Raw genomic sequence first — 20,609 nt, forward strand, 5'->3', positions numbered from 1 at the left:
AAACAGCGAAAGACTTTATTTTCTTGGGCTCCAAAATCACTGCAGATGGTGACTGCATCCTTGAAATTAAAAGATAGTTACTTCTTGGAAGAAAAGTTATGATCAACCTAGACAGCATATTAAAAGGCAGAGACATTACTTTGCCAACAAAGGTCCATCTAGTCAGAGCTATGGTTTTTCCAGTAGTCATGTATGGATGTGAGAGTTGAACTAGAAAGAAAGCTGAAAGCCAAAGAATTGTTGCTTTTGAACTGTGGTGTTAGAGAAGACTCTTAAGAGTCACCTGGACTGCAAGGAGACCCAACCAGTCCATCCTAAAGGAAATCAGTCCTGAATATTCATTGGAAGGACTGATGTTGAAGCTGAAACTCCAATAGTGGGCCACCTGAAGCAAAGAACTGACTCATTGGAAATGCCCCTGTCACTGAGAAAGATTCAAGGCAGAAGGAGAAGGGGACAACAGAGGATGAGATGGTTAGTTGGCATCACTGACTCAATTGACATGGGTTTGAGCAAGCTCCGGGAGATGGTGATGGACAGGGAAGCTTGGCATGCTGCAGTCCATGGGGTCACAAAGAGTTGGACATGACTGAGCGACTGAACGGAACTGAACCGAGAGAGCAAGGCTCAAAGAAGTTGGATGAACCTTATACATTCTCTAGAGAATCAAGAACTAATATTAGTCTTAGTGAGGATTAGAGGAGCTCCAGTTAAAGCTCTGTTTCGCCCTTCTCCTAGACTAGTCATGATTTTCTTTCCTCCTAGACTGATAGAGAACCTTCTCTGACCATGGCTTATTCATATCTATAACCCAATTTTCAATCTGATACATAGTCTGTGATATGTACATGGGTTTGAACAGGATGGAAAAATTTGAGAGTATGATGTCTGACTGTAGTGAGCTAAAGAGACACAGAAGTCAAAGAGAACTATTTGGAACCTGAGACACTGGAAAAATTAGAGTGGGATGAGTGTGATGGGAAAACAAAAGGAGGAAGAGGTCTGAAAATCTGGTGATAAGTGCAAACTGGGACATTTTTTTTTTTTTTTGATCCACCTTCATTGGGAGTCCTGTCTGCTGAAGACCACATCTCTGTCTTAGGCAGATCTCTAGATTGGCTCTCCAAATACATATCTTCATGCCCTCACCCCAGGTATTCAACTTTCCTCTCTCCTTTCAACTGTCCACAAACAGTACCCAAATATGTGTCTGTCCTCTGTCCAGATAAGCAGTTTGTTTGTGCCAAGCCTAGAAGTTTCCCAAAAAAAAAAAAAAGTCATTAGAGACACAATGCAAACGTGTTGTGACCAGTTTTAAATGAGGACATTAGGTTGAGTTGTTAATCATATTGTTTGAGTGCTCTTTATATATACTGATTTTTTCTTGGTTTGTTTTTATCAGGCACAAAATATATGGTAATACTAAATCTTTCCTAGAGTAGTTATATATTCAATTTCACCAAGTCTGTAAACTTTGATTTAATTTTACTTAATTTATTTTTTAGAGCAGTTTCAGGTTTAGACAAAAACGAGCAGAAGTTACAGAGATTTCCCCATATACCTCTTGGCCCCACAAATGTGTGATCTCCTGCGTTATCAATATCCATCAACAAAGTAGTACATTTGTTATAGTGATGAATCCACACTGAAATGTCAATATCACCCAGAGCACATAGTTTATATATGTCTTGCATATTCTATGGGTTTTGAAAAGTTTCCACTCACCTACTGAAGGATGTCTTGGTTGTCTCCAAGTTTTTGAAATTATAAATAAAGTTGCTATAGATATCTTTGTACTAGTTTTTGTGAGTATAATTTAGGTATAAATACCAAGGAGCATGATTGCTAGTCATATGGAAAAGAACATTTAGCTTTGTAACAATGAAACTAACTGTCTTTCAAAGTAGCCATTCCATTTGCATTCCCAGAAGCAATGAATAAAAGTTGCTTTCACACCACACCCTTGTCAGCAATCTGCGTTGCTAGTGATCTGAATTTTAGCCATTCTAATAGGTGTATCAATACCAAAGAATGCTCAAACTACCGCACAATTGAACTCATCTCACACGTGAGTAAAGTGATGCTCAAAATTCTCCAAGCTAGGTTTCAGCAATACGTGAACCATGAACTTTCAGATGTTCAAGTTGGTTTCAGAAAAGACAGAGGAACCAGAGATCAAACTGCGAACATCTGCTGGATCATCGAAAAAGCAAGAGAGTTTCAGAAAAACATCTATTTCTGTTTATTGACTATGCCAAAGCCTTTGACTGTGTGGATCACAATAAACTGGGAAAATACTGAAAGAGATGGGAATACCAGACCACCTGGCCTGTCTCTTGAGAAATCTGTATGCAGGTCAGGAAGCAACAGTTAGAACTGAACATGTAACAACAGACCGGTTCCAAATAGGAAAAGGAGTCCATCAAGGCTGTTTATTGTCACCCTGCTTATTTAACTTATACGCAGAGTACATCATGAGAAACACTGGCTGGATGAAGCACAAGTTGGAATCAAGATTGCCAGCGGAATATCAATAACCTCAGGAAAGCAGATGACACCACCCTTATGGCAGAAAATGAAGAACTAAAAAGCCTATTGATGAAAGTGGAAAGAGGAGAGTGAAAAAGTTGGCTTAAGCTCAGCACTCAGAAAACTAAGATCATGGCATCCGGTCCCATCCCTTCATCGCAAATAGATGGGGAAACAGTGGCAGACTCTAATTTTGGGTGCTCCAAAATCACTGCAGATGGTGACTGCAGCCATGAAAGTAAAAGACACTTACTCCTTGGAAGGAAAGTTATGACCGACCTAAACACCGTATTACAAAACAGAGACATTACTTTGCCAACAAAGGTCCATCTATCAAAGCTATGGTTTTTCCAGTAGTCATGTATGGATGTGAGAGTTGGACTATAAAGAAAGCTGAGCACTGAAGAATTGATGCTTTTGAACTGTGGTGTTGGAGAAGACTCTTGAGAGTCCCTTGGACTGCAAGGAGATCCAACCAGTCCATCCTAAAGGAGATCAGTCCTGAGTGTTCATTGGAAAGACTGATGTTGAAGCTGAAACTCCAATACTTTGGCCACCTGAAGCAAAGAACTGACTCATTGGAGAAGACCCTGATGCTGAGAAGGATTAAAGGCAGGAGGAGAAGGGGACGACAGAGGATGAGATGGTTGGATGGCATCACCAACTCGATGGACATGAGTTTGGGTAAACTCTGGGAGTTGGTGATGGACAGGCAGGCCTGGTGTGCTGTAGTCCATGGGGTCACAAAGAGTCGGGCACAACTGAGTGACTGAACTGAATAGTTATACAGGCATATCTCATTTTATTGTGTGTGTGGATATTGTGTTGTTTGCAAACTGAAGTTTTGGGGCAACCCTGCATTAAGCAAGTCTATAGGCACCAATTGTTTTTCTCTCCACAACCCCTGGCAACCACTGATCTATTTTGCAGTCTCCATAGTTTTGACTTCCACTATTTCATACAGTTGGAATCATAAAGTTTGTAGCATTATCAGGCTGCTCTCTGTCACACAGCCATGTGATTTAAGATTCTTCTGTGTCTTTCATAGCTTTACAGCTCAATTTTTCTTTTTTTTTTGCTAAATAGTAACAATAACCTAGACGGCATATTAAAAAGCAGAGATACCACTTTGTCAACACAGGTCCATATAGTCAAAGCTATAGGTTTTCTAGCACTTATGTAGAGATGCGAGAGTTGGACCATAAAGAAAGGTGAATGCTGAAGAAGTGATGCTTTGAAATCCTGGTGCTGAAAAAGACACTGTCTCTATAAATTAAGTTGGGAGGAACTGATGCCTTAACAATATTAAACATAAATATCTCTCCATTTATATAGATACTCCTTGATTTCCCTCATGAGAGTTTTGTAGTTTTCCTTATATAAATCTTGCACATATTTTATTAGGTTTATATCTAAGTATTTATTTTGAGAGGGTGCTAGTTTAAATGGTATTTTGTTTTGAATCTCAAATTCCAATTGCTTATTGCTAGCATATTAAAAAAGAATAGTTTTTGTATTCTAATCCTTTTTTCTACAACCTTGTTGTATTCACTTATCAGTTCTAGGAGATTTTCTGTTGATTCTTTGGCATGTTTTACATCGTGTTATCTACAAATAAAGACATGTTTTATTTCTTCCCAATCAGTATATTTTTATTTCTTTATCTTATTAACTAACTCTTCCAATAGAATGTGTGATAGGAGTAATGAGAGGGGATATCCTTAACCTATTTTTCTTTAAGAGGAAAACTTCTAGGGTCTTACCATTAAGTTTAATGTTAATAGTAGGGTTTTTGTTAATGTCTTTCATCAAGTTCAGTAAGTTCCCCTCTATTCTTAGCTTGCTGGAAGTTTTAATAATGAGTAAATATTGGATTTTGTCAAACGGGTTCTCTCCATGTGGTTTTTCTTCTTAGTTCATTGCAGTATATTACATGAATTGATTTGAACGTTGAATCCACTTTGCTTACCTGAGGTAAATCCCACATGGTTGTGGTATATAACTCCTTTTTACATTATTAGATTTAATTTGTTATTTTTTTTTTATAAGAGATATAGGTTTTCAGTTTTCTTTCTTGTAATGTCCTTAACTGGTTTTGGTATTAGGATAACACTGACCTCATGAACTAAATTGGGAAGTATTCCTTCTGCTTCAGTCCTCTGAAAGAGACTGTAGATATTTGGTACAGTTTCTTCCTTAAATGTTTGGTAGAATTCACCAGCAAATCCCATTGGGACTGATGCTTTCTGTTTTGGATGGTTGTTAAATATTGATTCAATTTTTTTTTAACAGACACAGGCCTATTCAGAGTATTTATTTCCTCTCATGTAAGCTTCATAATTTGTCTTCCAAGGAATTGATACCTTTACTCTAGGCTATCAAATGTGAGAGCAAACAGTTTTTTATAGTACTCTTTTTTTCATCCTCAATGTCTACAGAATTCATATCCATAACCCCTATTTTATTTCTGATATTAGTAATTTGCATCTTCCATCTTTTCACAGTCTGAATTATTAGTGGTGTTGGTATTTCCAAAGAATCATGTTATACTTTTACTGATTTTTTTCTATTGATTTCCTGTTTTCAATTTTATTGGTTTCTTAGTTCTTATATCTTTTCTTTTGCTTATTTGGATTTAATTTTCTCTTCATTTCCTCAGATGGAAACTTAGATTATTATTTTCATATATTATCCTTTTGTTTTGTATGCATTCAATGTAAATTTCCCTCTAAGCATGGCTTTCACTGTAGCCCATAAATTTTGATAAGCTGTATAATCAAATGTTTCTTACTTTATTTTCCTGTGTTAGTTTGGCAGTTATATATTCTTGACTCTTATATTTGAGATTGTTCTAGAAATTGCAACATATATTCTACAAAATCAGAAGAATCTTTGACCTTCCTCTCAAATACCTCAAGGAACTGAGGGTCCTTTAAATCCATTTGGCTGCACACTCCAGCCTAAATGCAATTGCCATTATGTATTTTAAATCCCACTCTTTCATGCATTTATTTAGGCTTTTCCATATATTTATTCCTTTGTTGCTCACCATCTTTTCCTGCGAGATGTGAGATGACTATTCATTGGTGATATTTTCCTTCTCCTGAAAAAACATGCCTTCGTAGTTCCTTCAATGTGCATTTCCAGATAACAAATTCTGTTACTGTGCTGTTTTCAATTGTGTTTTTCTTCCACCATAATTCTTTAAGGATATTTTTAACTCTGTATAGAATCCTACTTTATCAGCTGTTTTCTTTCAGTAGGTTTAACACTCCATACTACTGCCTTCTGGCTTTCATCAGTGCTGTTGAGGTCAACATTCTCTCTAATTATTATTTGAAGATAAACTTAACTTACCTCAAACAGTCCTCAGAATGGGAGAAAGTAACAGCAAATTAAAAAAAAAAAAACAAAACTGACAAATAATTAGTCTCCAAAATATACAAACAGCTCATATAGCTCAATACCAGAAAAATGAACAATCCCATCAAAAAGTGGGCAAAAGACATAAAAAGACATTTCTCCAAAGAAGACATACACATGGCTAATAAACACAGGAAAAGATGCTCAATATCACTCATTATTAGATAAATGTGAATCAAAACCACAATGAGGTATCATCTCATATCAGTCAGAATGGCCATCATCAAAGTCTATAACAATAAATGCTGGAGAGGGTGTGGAGAAAAGGGAATGCTCTTACACTGTTGGTAGGGATGCAAACTGGTACAGCCACTATGGAGAACAGTGTGGAGATTCCTTAAAAAACTGGGAATAGAACTGCCATACCACCCAGTAATCCCACTGCTGGGCATACACTCCAAGAAAACCAGAATTAAAAGAGACACATGTACCCCAGTGTTCAGTGCAGCACTATTTACAATAGCTGGGACATAGAAGCAACCTAGATGTCCACTGGCAGATGAATGGATAAGGAAGTTGTGGTACATATACACAATGAAATATTTCTCAGCTATTAAAAAGAGTGCATTTGAGTCAGTTCTAATGAGGTGGATGAGCCTGGAGCCTATCATACAGAGTGAAGTAACTCAGAAAGAGAAAGACAAATACTGTATAATAACATATATGGAATTTAGAAAGACGGTACCAACGATTCTACATGTAAGCCACCAAGGGAGACATAAATATAAAAAACAGATTTTCGAACTCAGTAGAAGAAGGTAAGGGTGGGATGACTTTAAGAGAATACCACTGAAACATGTACATTACCATATGTAAAATAGATGACCAGTGCAAGTTCAATGCATGAAGCAGACCATCCAGAGTAGGTTCTCTGGGACAACCCAGGATAGGGTGGGGAGGAAGGTGAGAAGAGGGGTTCAGAATTGTGGGGGACACCTATATACCTGTGGCTGATTCATGTTGATGTACAGCAAACCATCACAATATCGTAAAGTAATCATTCTCCAGTTAAAATACATTAATTTTTAAAAATCTGCTTTTCTCCAAATGCTTTGTTTTTCCTATTGTATTTTCTGCAGTTTCACTATGATATGTCTGAGTGTGCATTTCTTTTATTTGTCTTCCGAGGTGTATGCCAAGGTATCCTAAATGTGGTCTTTAATTTGTAATGGAAGTGTTTCACTTGCTTCAAATTTATTTACCTCTTCATCAGATATTATTTCACTATCTATTAAATTCCTTGAGACGTCAAAGAATTTGTCTTAAAATTTATCTAGATATTTTAGATAACTCAGTTGGAAAAGTTCTTCTCTTTTTCAATGAATTTATGTTTTGGCTGCGCTGGGTCCTTACTGCTGTGCGCAGGCTTTCTCTAGTTGCAGTGTGCACATGCACACTGCGTGTATCTCACCCATATCCGGTCTTCACTTCCTTTGCATAAATACCCAGGGCTTCTCATTGTGGTGGCTTCTATTACTGTGGAGCACAGCCCTAGGGCACCCGGGTTTTAGTGGTGGCAGCAAATGGGCTCAGTAGTTGTGGCTTGTGGGCTCTAAGCACAGGCGCAGATGTTGTGGTGCACAGGCTTAGCTGCTCCGTGGCATGTGGGAACTTTCTGGACCAGGGATCAAACCAGTGTTCCCTGCATTGCAAGGCGAATTCCTAACCACTGTCTACCAAAGAAGCCCAGAAAAGCTGTTTTTTGAATTAATGAGTCTGCCATTAAATTTAGATTCAACTTTTAGTGACCCTGGGGAAGATGGAAAGCACAAAATCAAAATGACTGTAAGATGAGATGACAATTATATGATTCGATAAAGACAAAATGAAGGAAAAATCTAAGGGAGAGATTGTAGGGGATTAAAAGGAATTGAGATTTAGGAGAGATTTAAAAGGATAATTTGAAAGAATATGAAACAACATTCACATTAGGAGGAAGAGGATGCATAGGATTATGATAGTGACATTCAGTAGGACAGGAAATACAAGAAGAGAGGAAACATGAATTATGTGTGAAATTGAAACGTGTGAAATCTCATCTCATATAATATGTCTCAAAGACAGTGGAGTTAAAAACAGCATTGAGAAAACATTGAATATAAGCGTATTTGGCTCTACATACACACATTAAGATGGCATCAGTAGATAAAGAGAATTTAATTATACATATATATTTTATAATATAAAATAGATATATATAATATAACAATATTAACTAGTGTCAGAGGAAGTGTGCGAAGTGGGTGACAAGTATAAACCAGCTAAGAAGTGCATTTTATTTATTGAGATAAATTAACATATAACCTTGCATAAGTCTAAGGTATACAAGGTGCATATGATACATTTTTATATTGCCATATGACCAAGATAGAGTTAGCTAACACTTCTATCACATCACAGTACCATTTCTTTATTGTGATAAGAACAATTAAGATAAAGTCCCTTGGCAACTTTGAAGTTTATAATACAGTATATTGTTTATAATCACTATGTGTGCTATGTGTTATGCTTAGTCACTCAGTCGTGTTCAACTATTTATGACCCCGTGGACTGTAGCCCACCAGGCTCCTGTCTCTGTAAGGATTATCCAGGCAAAAATACTGGAGTGTGCTGCCATGCCCTCTTCCAGGGGATCTTCCCAACCTAGGGATCAAACCCAGGTCTCCTGCATTGCGGGCAGATTCTTTACCATCTGAGCTACCAGGGAAGCCTAGATATCTGGGACTTTTTATCTACTGATGGCACATTTGTACCTTTAAACAGCATCTCCCTAATTCCTACACCTTCGATCCAACCATTCCATCCTAAAGGAAATCAGTCCTGAATATTCATTAGAAGGATTGATGTTGAAGCTGAAACTCCAATACTTGGGCCACCTGAAGCAAAGAACTGATTCATTGGAAAAGCCCCCGTCACTGAGAAAGATTCAAGGCAGAAGGAGAAGGGGACGACAGAGGATGAGATGGTTAGTTGGCATCACTGACTCAATTGACATGAGTTTGAGCAAGCTCCGGGAGATGGTGATGGACAGGGAAGCTTGGCATGCTGCAGTCCATGGGGTCACAAAGAGTTGGACATGACTGAGCGACTGAACGGAACTGAACTGAGAGAGCAAGGCTCAAAGAAGTTGGATGAACCTTATGCATTCTCTAGAGAATCAAGTACTAATATTAGTCTAGTGAGGATTAGAGGAGCTCCAGTTAAAGCTCTGTTTCACCCTTCCCCTAGACTACTCATGATTTTCTTTCCTCCTAGACTGATAGAGAACCTTCTCTGACCATGTCTTATTCATACACCACCATACAACTTTGTTTTTACAAGCTTGGCTTTTTTAGATTCCACATGTAAGTGATATTATACAGAATTTCTCTTTCTTGGTCTGACTTATCTCACTTAGCATAATGCACTCAAGGTCCATCCATGTTGTCACACACAAATGGTAGGATTTCCCTCTTTCTCATTGACTATATAATATCCCATTGTGTGTCTGTGTCTGTGTGCACACGTGTGCATGCTGTAACACATATCCTTTATCCATTAACCCATGGACTGACACTTAGGCTGTTTCCATATCTTGGCTACTGTGAATAGCAATGCAGTAAACATGGGGGTGCATATATCTCTTCAATATCCTGTCTTCATTTCCTTTGCATATATACCCAGGAGTGGAATTGCTGGGTAATATTGTGATCCTATTTTTCACTTTTGAGGAAACTCTACAATCTTTTCCGTAGTGGCTAAACCAACTTAAATTCTCAGCAACAGTACACAAGGGTTCCTATTTCTCCACATCCTCTCTAGCATTTATTATTTGTATACTATATGATGATGGCCATTATGATTGGCTTGAGGTGATACCTCATTATGGTTTTGATTTGCATTTCCCTAACAATTATCAATGTTGAGTGACTTTTCACATGCCTGTTGGTGATCTGTATGTCTTCTATGGAGAAACATCTATTTATTCTTTGCCTATTTTTTCCTAATATTCTTTTAATGTAGCTATCCAATTTTCCCAGCACCACTTATTGGAATTTTCATTTTTCCATTGTTTTCTCACCTCTTTTGTCATAGATTATTGTCCATAAGTGTGTAGGTTTATTTCTGGGCTCTCTACTCTGTTCCATTTGTCAGGCGAGTTTTTGCTCCTCAGTTTTTGTCTCGTCACAACAAAGATTTGGAGTGACGGACATTAGCCCCCTTGGAATGTCACAGCTCTTGTGTCTTGGACAGACCATGTTATAGCTCTCAAGTCTTGAATGGGCCGTGTTATAGCTCTTAGACAAATCAGTGTTACATCTCTATTTTATTTAGATAATAGCACGAAAAACCATCATCGAGGTGTGAGGTCATGTCAACCCAAAGACGCGAAGAGAAGAGCGCCCCAGTGTGCAGGATGGAGAGAGAGAGAGGAAAGAGAGAGAGCTAGCTTTGGCTCTTCTTTTTATATGCTTTTCTCTCCCTGGGTCTGTCCTATGTAAATTGGGCCAGCCAGGAGTGCTGTTTGTTTTACCTGAGGTCCTCACACCGGTCCTTGGACCACCCTTTGTTTTATTCTCATGGGCTTTTCTCTTCCAGCTCTTTTAGCCACCGCCATTTGGACTCTTTTTCCCTATTCTAACTACCTAACACATTGATGTATGTGTTTTCTTTTATGCCAATGTCATGCTCTTTTGATTAATGTAGCTTTGTAGTATAGTCTGAATAGGGAAAGTGGTACAGCCAGCTATTATTTTTCTCCAGTCAGCTTTGGCAATTGAGTCTTTTGTGGTTCCAAAAATTTTTTTAGAATCATTTTCTCCAACTTTTGTGAAAGTGTCCTGTGTATTTTAATAGTGATTGCATTAAATCTATAGATTGCTTTGGATAATATGGCCATTTTTAACATTAATCCTTCTAATCAAGGAACACAGGATATCTTTCCATTCCTTTTTATCATTTTCATATTCCTTAATCAGTGTTTATAATTTTCAGAATATAGGTCTTCCACCTTCTTGGTTAAGTTTTTCACCAGGTATTTTATTCTTTTTAGTGTGATTATAAATGGAATGGTTCCCTGGATTTTTTTTTTCTGATAGTTCATTATTAGTGTATACAAAAGCAACAGATATCACTAAATTAATCACAGTATTCTGCATATTAACATGCCACAGGCTAACTGAGTGTCTTTTCTTCCCACAGCCATGGACACAGCAGAGTCTATGCCCAATGAACCCCTGTTTAGAGGCAAAAATAGACAAGATCTCCAAGAGATGCTCAGAGAATAGGACTGGCAGTTGAGTACTAGTTGTCAAAGCTGCAGGAACACCTGGATGTGACTTCTGCCCTTGACTTACAACACCTAGAAGAAAAAGACCTCCAGAAACTGAAATGCCAGGTGCAACATTCCTGGGAGAAAAGGGCCCTAGAGAAACTGCTTAACCTATCATACTCAAATACTCTTTCAGAGTTATAGGAGTCTTGGGTAGAATCATTAAAGAAAAGGCAGAAGGAGGCAGAACAGGGTCTGCAGGAACAAAGAGAAATGCTGTCAGAAGGGAGGCAACAACAGGAAGAGGCAGTGAGGAAAAAGGAAGCAGCACTGAGGCAAACAATGGAGATCCCCAAAGAGTTCAAGGCATCTCCTGAAAAGCCCCTAGGAGAAGTCATGGAAGATATGCAGAGACAACTCAACCTCATGGAAGGGGCATTTTCTCACAGGAAAAATCTCTCAGATAGAGAATTGGTGAGACATGCATCTGGAGGACTAGCCCTACAGGGAATTTACAAAACCAGTGACCAAAGGTGTCTTATAGAGAAGAAAGAAGAGCTACTCTGTGTCCCCAAGGAGTTTGTACTGCGTGGCCCTAATCAGGGTACACGGGTGGAAGTGAAGGAATTTACATCTTCTCAAGAAGAATCCATGTTCACTCAGACTGTAGAGAAGCTGGGCTTCAATATAACTGCCTTAGCAAAGGGTGGAGGCTGGGGGATTAGCCTGGAAGCTGGTATGGATCAGAGCATGCACTCAGAATCCAAGAAAATACAACAGTCACAATCTAAACACTCTTATTTCTGCTCAACCAAGTTCATCTATATCCCACTGGCCTCCTGCATCTTTCCCATTGACCAACTCCAACTATCCAATGCTGCTCTTCAGGGTTTAAAATACATTGAAGACATTTTGAGTCAGCCAGAAGACCCAGACAAACTACTCTTGCTGAGGCATAGGACTGAAGCCTTCTTCCAGAGGTTTGGGTCTCATGCTAACCAGGGCCCTCTGCACCTGGGAGGAATCTACTGGTGGAAAGCCATTTCAGAGGGTTTCCAAAAAGAGCAGCTGGCAGAAGTGAAACAACAAGCAGCAGAGGCCCTGGCTATTTACATAAGGGGCAGTTACAGAGGCTTTGGAGTGAACATTGGTACAGATTTGGATGTGTCAGACTCTCATTTGAAAAAAACTTCTCAGAGAACAAACTTCCAAAATCTCCAAACTGAAGTCCAATTATCTGTGGCCCAGACAGGTGGCCCACCAGAAGCAAATGGCTTTTTGGACTGGAAAGCTGGTCTAGTTGCCAATAATCAAACCTGGTGTGTCATTGACCGTGGACCTCAGCTGGTACCTGTTTGGGACATTGTCCTCTCTAGCCACAGAAGTGATTTTAAGGATCCTCTTAAAGTAGCTAACTTCCTGAGAGACAACTATACTGTTCTGACTGAACTCACTGCCCAGATCCAGGAGGGAGAAGAATTACTGGATATTGAGAGGGAGGCTAGGATTTTCCTAGAAGATGTGAAATCCTGGAAAGTTTGTGATCCTGAAGAACAGCTTAAAAGGCTGATAAATTTCATGCAAAGATTGAGTCAAAAAACTGAAAGTTATACCATTTGGACTAATATATGCCTCAAAGACTGGGGTCTGCAGAATTTTCTGGTAGACACTGTTAACTTTTGCAAAACATCTTCCAATTACGGAACTAAATTTATTAAATCCCAGTTGAGCAGTCTTTTGTATCCTCACATCTATACAGTAACAAACTTTCCTCAGGCTCATTCCATTATGCAGTGGATATTTCAGTCAGAACCAAGGGAAGACAATGTCCATATCACCCAATTTTCTGAGTTAACTGAAATATTTAAAAAAACACAGAATGATCTTAGGGAAGTAAAGGCCAACTCTGAATCCACAGAGATGGTGGAGGTAGCTCAAAGAAAGCTGACTTATGAGGTCAGTGTGTCTCTTGGCTCCTTCTTGAAATACCTCCGAGAATCCGGGAAGCCAGACACACACATCTTGCTACTTTTGATAGCATCTGGTGCAGGATATCATGTGGTTGACAATGTATTTCAGTATCTCCTGGGGCATGATGAGTTAGACTTCCTATTGGGTAAAATGCAAACTGCACAAAATAAATACCAAGAGCTCAAAAAGATTTGCAACTACAGGGCTCAGGCATTCCTGGTGCTCACAGGGCTGACAGCAACAGTGGGCATCAAAGCTGTTTCTCCAGAGGAGAAAACACAACGCTTGGCATTGATAAAACATCACATGGGACATTCTTTGACTAAAGAAGTTGTATATGTCCTCACCAAACCTGAAGACCATGATTGGGAAAACCTAGAAAAAGACTTGAGACTGCTCATTGATGGGAATTACGAGGCCACCATGTCTTCATTCCAAGTGGAGGAGGTGAGAAAACAATTGCAAAGTGTTTTCCATGAAAAGAAAGAGCTCTATGAACCACACAATAATGAAAACAAAAAGGAAGAAGTCATAGAAAATGGAGCTTTCCGAGACTTGCTCGAGCGTCTTAGCCTAGAACATTACTACCCAAGAAAAATGAGCAGAGCTAACTTCCAACTGATCCACAAGACTTCTGTGTACAACACCCAGCCCTGCTCTGAAAGAGAACTTCCCTTTTATTTCCTACAGAAGCTATTGATGCTGGATTATGGGCTGAGATACCTGATCATCAAACATGAAGAATACACAGAGAACCAAGTCTATTCAAGCACCTCAAATCAAGAAAAGGAGGCTTTTGATCCCTATGAAAATCTATATGAAGAAAGTGTTAGTCTTCCTAACACTTCAGTGGCCACTAATGTCAGACCCTATGTTCACCCTATGGATATTCAGATGGCGATTCTTCACTGTGCAGATGATTTTGCCAGACAATATATTCTGGACCAACTTTCCATTTGTCAGTTTGCCCTCCCCCTTCTCATACCGAATCCTTGCAATGCTCAAATTGAATTCTCTCTCTGGTCTCTCAGTCAAATTCGAAGGAGCTGGCAGCAAGTAGGGAAATCAATAGAAGGGGAGAAGGACAATTACATGAATCAACGGATGTGTCATGTCTCTGCCCCCATTGTGTCCTTTATTAGAGTTGGAACTGGCTTCTCTGGCTCCAAGTCTCAGATCATGAACTGCCTTCTCAGTGAACGGAAACATGATGTCTTTTTTCACCGACATTGCAAAGGCAGCAGCAGAGACTGTCTCTTGATGGGAGGAGTGGTGGAGGTCGCCTGGTTCTGTCCTGGGGGGGAAGAGCAGGACAGATTTGACAAGTGCTTGACCTTTACCAATCTTCATGGAGATGCAAAGGAACATGAGAAGCAGCTCGCCTTTTTGCAGGAAGTCTCTGCCATAATTGTGGTCCTTATGTCAACTTCTGATGACAATAAAAGAAACCGAGAAGTAGTCCGTGACATGTGTCAGTCAACAAAACCTTTAATCTTATTGCTTGATGATAAAGGAAAAGTCACACTCGATAAATCTGGCTCAAGAGTGAGAATTGGGATCAGGAACAGAAATGAGGCAGAATTAATAGGGGAGCTCACAACTGCAATCGGACGTTTGCTGAAGCTCTCTAACACTGCACTCAGCTTGGAGAACTGTGCCCAAGTTGCTTGCAAGCAAGGAATGCTTATTGATGAAGACCAGAGAGATTGCAAGGAAGCCAAAGAAAAGGCAGAGAAACTAATGACCCTACTGAGAGAAATGGAAATACCTCAAGTCAAGGAAAACTTACTACCTCTTCAGGGAAAACTGTGGCAACGTTGGTGTGAAAAGGACAGAGAACTCTATCATCTGAGAGAAAAGGGGAATCGCAGCATTGAACAACACAAAAGTGAGACTGAGACAGAGAAACAAATGATAAGACGTAAACAGTTGAGAAAAGCCTTTCCTCTCAATGCTTTAATGGGTTCGGTCCTTGAAATTCTGCAAAATCATTCAGAAATTCACACCAAACTCTACTTCCTCCAATGGCTGAATGTAGCTTTGGAAAACCTGACTGCAGAACACTTGGAAAATCTAAATGAGAAGAAAAAGGCATTGGTTCAAAAAGAAAAGCAAGAGGCCCCAAAGAGTAGCTCTCTGAAAAACTGGCAAAATAAGATAGAATCTATTTCCAGAGAGATTAATGACTGTACCTTGGGAATTGAGCACATTCTTAGAGAAGCTGGCCAGATCTATGAAGCTCTGGAAGAAACTTCACCCATGAAAGATACCCTATATCTCTCCCTTCCCCACATTGCTGCAGATCTGATGATATCTGGTGTTCCCATTGAGCTGATGGATGGGGATGTTTCATATGTGCCCCTGAGGTGGGTGGCAGCTGTTTTTGACAAGCTCTCTGAGAAACTTGGGAACAAGAGGCTCTTTGTTCTCTCTGTCCTTGGCCTGCAGAGTTCAGGGAAATCCACCCTGCTGAATGCCCTTTTTGGGCTGCAGTTCACTGTCAGTGCTGGGAGGTGTACCCGGGGGGCCTACATGCAGCTTCTGAAAGTGGAGGAGACATTCACAGAGGAACTTGGCTTTGACTTTGTGCTTGTTGTGGACACAGAGGGACTTCGAGCCCCAGAGCTCAGCAACAAGTCCCAGAATCATGACAATGAGTTGGCAACCTTTGTCATCGGACTTGGAAACTTGACTCTGATCAATATTATGGGGGAAAATCCATCAGAAATGCAAGATATTCTACAAATAGTTGTCCAAGCTTTTCTGAGGATGAAACAAGTAACAATCTCTCCCAGTTGCCTCTTTGTCCATCAGAATGTGGGGGAAATTACAGCTAAAGACAAAATTATGGACGGAAGAAGGCGGCTAGAGCAGAGATTGGACAAAACGGCAGCAACAGCAGCTGAAGAAGAGCAGTGCTCTGATGTAACCTGCTTTAGTGATGTCATTAAGTTTGATGCCAATAACCACGTCTACTACTTTGCTCACCTCTGGGATGGCAATCCCCCAATGGCCCCTCCCAATCCTCGCTACAGCCACAATGTTCAGGAACTAAAAAGCAGAATTCTTGTGACTGCCCAACAGGAATCTAGGGGAAGCATCATGAAGATATCAGATGTAAAATTCCGAGTTCAAGATTTGTGGAGAGCCCTACTGAATGAGAACTTTGTTTTCAGCTTCAGGAACACTCAAGAAGTCATGGCCATGAGCAAACTGGAAACCATGTATAACTCCTGGACATGGGAGCTGAGGAGTCACGTGCGGAGCTTACAGGAGCAGCTGATCAACCAGATTCAGAATGGAAAAATCCAGACACTTGAAGCATATACCCTGGAGGCTCCAGTTACCAAGATATATAATGCCATCAAGCAAGAACTTGAAAAATATTTTAATGAAGACCCAGATAGTGAAGTGCTGGTTCAGTGGAAAGGAAATTTTGAAAATAAACTAATAATCCTTAAAGAGACCCTAATTTTAGATGGCCAAAGAAAAGCCAAAGAACTTATTAGTTTCAAAAAAAATCAAGAAAAACTGGATAACAAAAAGTCAGGTTATGAAAAGGAATTACTGGAAAGAAGCCGGAATTTGGCTTTATTGCTAAATGGCACTGAATTGAGCGAGGAAGAGCTCCATGAGAAATTCAACCCACTTTGGGAAAAATGGGTCTATGATGTGTCCTCAAATCTCCCTCCAGCCACAGACCCTGACATTGAACTGGATTCTGAAAACATCCTTTTGGATTATTTCAAAAAGGAAAAAGACATGGTAAGCACACTGGAGAACTATTCTGGAGAAAAGTTTGAAATCAACTATGAAAAACATGTTAAGATGAACAAGGGTCTTTTGGGACTCTATAAAAAGACAATGGATGCCCAGGATATATACTTCATAAATAGGACTACTGACTGCATTATTTCAAAAGTTAATGAAACTGTTAACAAAATATGTCAGCAAAAGCATGATTACAATCCAACTTATTTCCATGAAATCCTGAGAATAATAGAAGAGGAGGTGAAGTCTGCACACACTCAGAAAAGATACACATTTACAAGAAGATATGAAATAGACTTATCATTGTGTTTATTCCAAAGAGCATCAGTGAAGTTTAAGGAGATGCACAAGGCATTCAAGAGGGCAAATGATCCTGTAAACTATCTGCAAAGCAAGAAAGATGATTTCTTCATGAGCTTTAAGATCTCTTGTCAAGGAGCAACTTCAATTAAAACATTTGTTGATTTTCTGTGGAACAAACTCACACCTGCTGTCTTCAGCACCATAAGGAAAAACATGGCCCTCAAAATTGCTGGGGACATTCGAACCACCTGCCGCGCATTCAATGAAAACAGAGCTAACCTGGAGAAACACATTCTCATCTCTCTGGCAGAAGAGGAAAATTTTGATAACTACTGGCAGTACCTTCATCATCCAGAATCATTTTTTAAGGATTACATTGAAAACCATGTTAAAAGATATTTTTCTGACACAGGAAGTAAAAAAATAAAGACTTTTCTACAAATCAGTTTAGATGACATCAAGAATGCCATCCTCTCAGCTATAAAAGCATCTACAGAAATAGCCAAAGATAAAAGCAGCACAGTGTCTGGGTGGTTAGATTTGTTCTGTGATCACCTGGGGAGTAATTTGATCCTTCCACGAAAAGACTTGATAAGCATTGAACACCAGGAGATAAAAGATATCGAGTTTATCAAAGAGGCCATGAGTAATGCTTTAGATCCTGAAATGAAGAAGGTAGAACAGAACTGTTTGTCTAGATTTGTAGAAATGATTCCTGAAATCCAGAAAATGCTCTCTGAACATCTCTGTGGCTGCTGGAAACAGTGTCCCTTCTGTAAAGCAATTTGTACGAACACAATCCCTACCCATGAAGGAGACCACAGTGTTCCCTTTCACCGTCCACAGGCTCTCGGTGGATGGTGGTGGTATCAAACAGACAATTTTTCCATTGACTACTGTACTAGTTTAGTAGCAAGTGATTGCATTTTTATTTTGGACGATGGCAGGAGATTCCCATATAAGACCTATCGACAAGCAGGAGGGGAGTATGCCACATGGAGCATCACCCCAGACACATCCACCCAGCCATACTGGAAATGGTTTGTCTGTCACTTCAGATCAAAGCTAGAAGAAAAATATCACAAAAGATTTACCAATAAAGGTGAAATTCCTGATGCCTGGAAGAAAATCACAAAGCAGGAGGTGCTTGATGACTTGAAAACAAAATAATACTCAATGACCAGATAAGAGTTCCAGTATCTAAACAAAGAAGGCACATTACCAGAACAGGCCTAAAATACCACCCACTCAGAATGAAAACCTTCCTTGTATCAATCTTTCTCAAATGAAACATCTAAAACTAAATCAATCATAGCAAGAGTTGAAGATTTCTTGAGTAAGAACCTTATTTTTCTTTGTCTCAATTCATTCTTCTTTAAAAACAGATAACTAATATACATGAGTACATAAAATCCAATAAAGTCCATTTAATATACCGACTGCATATTTTATATTATTATTTTGAATGTTTTTATTTTTAAATATGTAATGTTATATAAAGCTTCAAGAAAGTCATTTTCATAGAGGGAGATTAAAATCATTGCAGGCTGCTACAAAATCTATAGAATAACTATGCAAATATTTTTATCAATATACAGTTATTGACTGGAAGTTACTAATACTTTTCATTTCTAAGTGTATTTTTTTCACTCTCTTAAATTGTGAGGAAGAGTTACTAATGCATGAATGCAAAAACATTCATAGGAAATTCACGATTTTCAATTCCCAAATATAATGCCAGTTAAAGCTATTCTATTATAGGAGTAAAAAAAAAAAAAAAAAAAAGAAAAAAAAATCAGAAACTTGGCCAGGATAGAGCCTGTATCAATTTGGGAAACAATATTAAACAAATATGACATATATAAGTTAAATAATTTTTTCTAATTTAACCACTTTTCTCTTCTTCCTTGGCACTTTGGCACTGGCCTGTGCATGTTTTTTTTAAAAGGTTAAGAAAAAATTCACAAGAGTTTAGGTATTCATGGCCTAGAGCTCTGTACAGGTCTGAGAAGGACCCGTTTATAGAAAAAGATTTAGGACCAGGGAAAAAGGGCCATTTTAATCAAGGCTGTGGACCAGGTCGGGGCTTCCCTCGTAGCTCAGTCGGTAAAGAGTCTACCTGCAATGCAGGAGACCCGGGTTCGAGTCCAGGGTCGGGAAGATTCCCTGGAGAAGGAAATAGCAACCCACTCCAGTATTCTTGCCTGGAGAATCCCATGGGCAGAGGAGCCTGGCTAGCTACAGTCCATGAGGTCACAAGAGTCAGACACATCTTAGTGACTAAATCATAGTGATAATTCGATAAGAAATGTTTCTGTATATTAAAATGTAAGAAAATGCTTATCTCCAAATCAAGCACCTTTGTGACTTTTCACACTGTTTGAGCCATAGAGTCATGATCAGAAATAAAAAAGGAAAACACACTGAAGCCAACCAAGGACCTGAGAGGGGAGGAAATCTCCACTCTGCAAACCTATACCTTCTGAAACAATGACTTATGCTAGGTTCTCAAAGCTGATGATCTGGAGGAATCCTGATGCAAAGAAAAAAGTTACTCATGTCTGACATAGGGCCATTCATTGGCTTCCATTTAAGGGTACACTCTCTACCCCTCCACAGCCTGTATGAAAACATACAGTACAAAGAAGAACAATCAAAGAACTTGGATCTGCAGAGCTGGGAGACAGGAGTGCTCACTCTGCTATCTTTGTGCCCCAAGCATACTCTTCAGTTTCAGGTCAAATGACCATGTCTCCAGAAGAAATCATGAAACAGAAAAACGAAACAGAAAGCAGATGTTCTTGAATAGATGGATTTTCCTTTTGTTCTTTAAAAATAGTCTCACTGAGAGTCGGAGGAGCCTCTGAATAGGATAAAGTTAAAATAGTGACAAAAACAGAACCCATGCACAATATAGCCCCTGTCTCTGACATCACTGCATCCTTGATAACTGTGCAATGTTAACATTTGTTCAATGCTTTTCATATTTGTTCAATAAGCCCATTAAAACTTCTAACTAAGAAGCATCATGATTATCTTTGATTATCAGATAAAATTCTTGTGTATAAACAAATAATTTTTTATCAATTCCTCAGGCATTTAAGGAGAGTGATTACTAAATGCAATTCAGAGACGGTGTCAAGAGTTCCCTACAAAATGGCTAGACATAAGTTGGGAATGAAGGTAGATGGAAACATATGAAAGTGGTTTTCTATGATAGTAGTGGAGAGTAAAGTGCCATCAAGGTGGGGTCAGGATCAAAGTGTCAATGGGTTGAGGTCAGTGAGGGAGATCTTAGGAACACTGGAGTAGGGTGATAGGGGTGAGAATCATATAGTCATCAAAAGTGGGAGATGCTGGG

The 20,609-nt window shown here is 39.2% G+C and overlaps 2 protein-coding genes across 2 annotated transcripts in view; both read left to right on the forward strand.

The window, feature by feature from the left end:
* LOC122694965 (interferon-induced very large GTPase 1-like) overlaps positions 1-20,609 on the forward strand; it is a 1,416,129-nt gene that overhangs the window by 1,230,777 nt on the left and 164,743 nt on the right. The gene's annotated exons all lie outside the window — the stretch shown is intronic.
* On the forward strand, positions 39-20,556 carry LOC122694970 (interferon-induced very large GTPase 1-like). Its single transcript, XM_043904397.1, has 3 exons — positions 39-48; positions 5,047-5,048; positions 11,134-20,556. Exon 3 carries the CDS (start codon positions 11,477-11,479, stop codon positions 18,416-18,418), a length of 6,942 nt encoding a protein of 2,313 aa, XP_043760332.1. The 5' UTR covers positions 39-48; positions 5,047-5,048; positions 11,134-11,476; the 3' UTR covers positions 18,419-20,556.

This window comes from Cervus elaphus, chromosome 1 (assembly GCF_910594005.1).
Source record: "Cervus elaphus chromosome 1, mCerEla1.1, whole genome shotgun sequence".
NCBI classification, from domain to species: domain Eukaryota; kingdom Metazoa; phylum Chordata; class Mammalia; order Artiodactyla; family Cervidae; genus Cervus; species Cervus elaphus.

Coding starts and splice junctions, on each gene's coding strand:
- LOC122694970 (XM_043904397.1), top strand. CDS start 11,477: ATGCTGTCAGAAGGGAGGCAACAACAGGAAGAGGCAGTGAGGAAAAAG.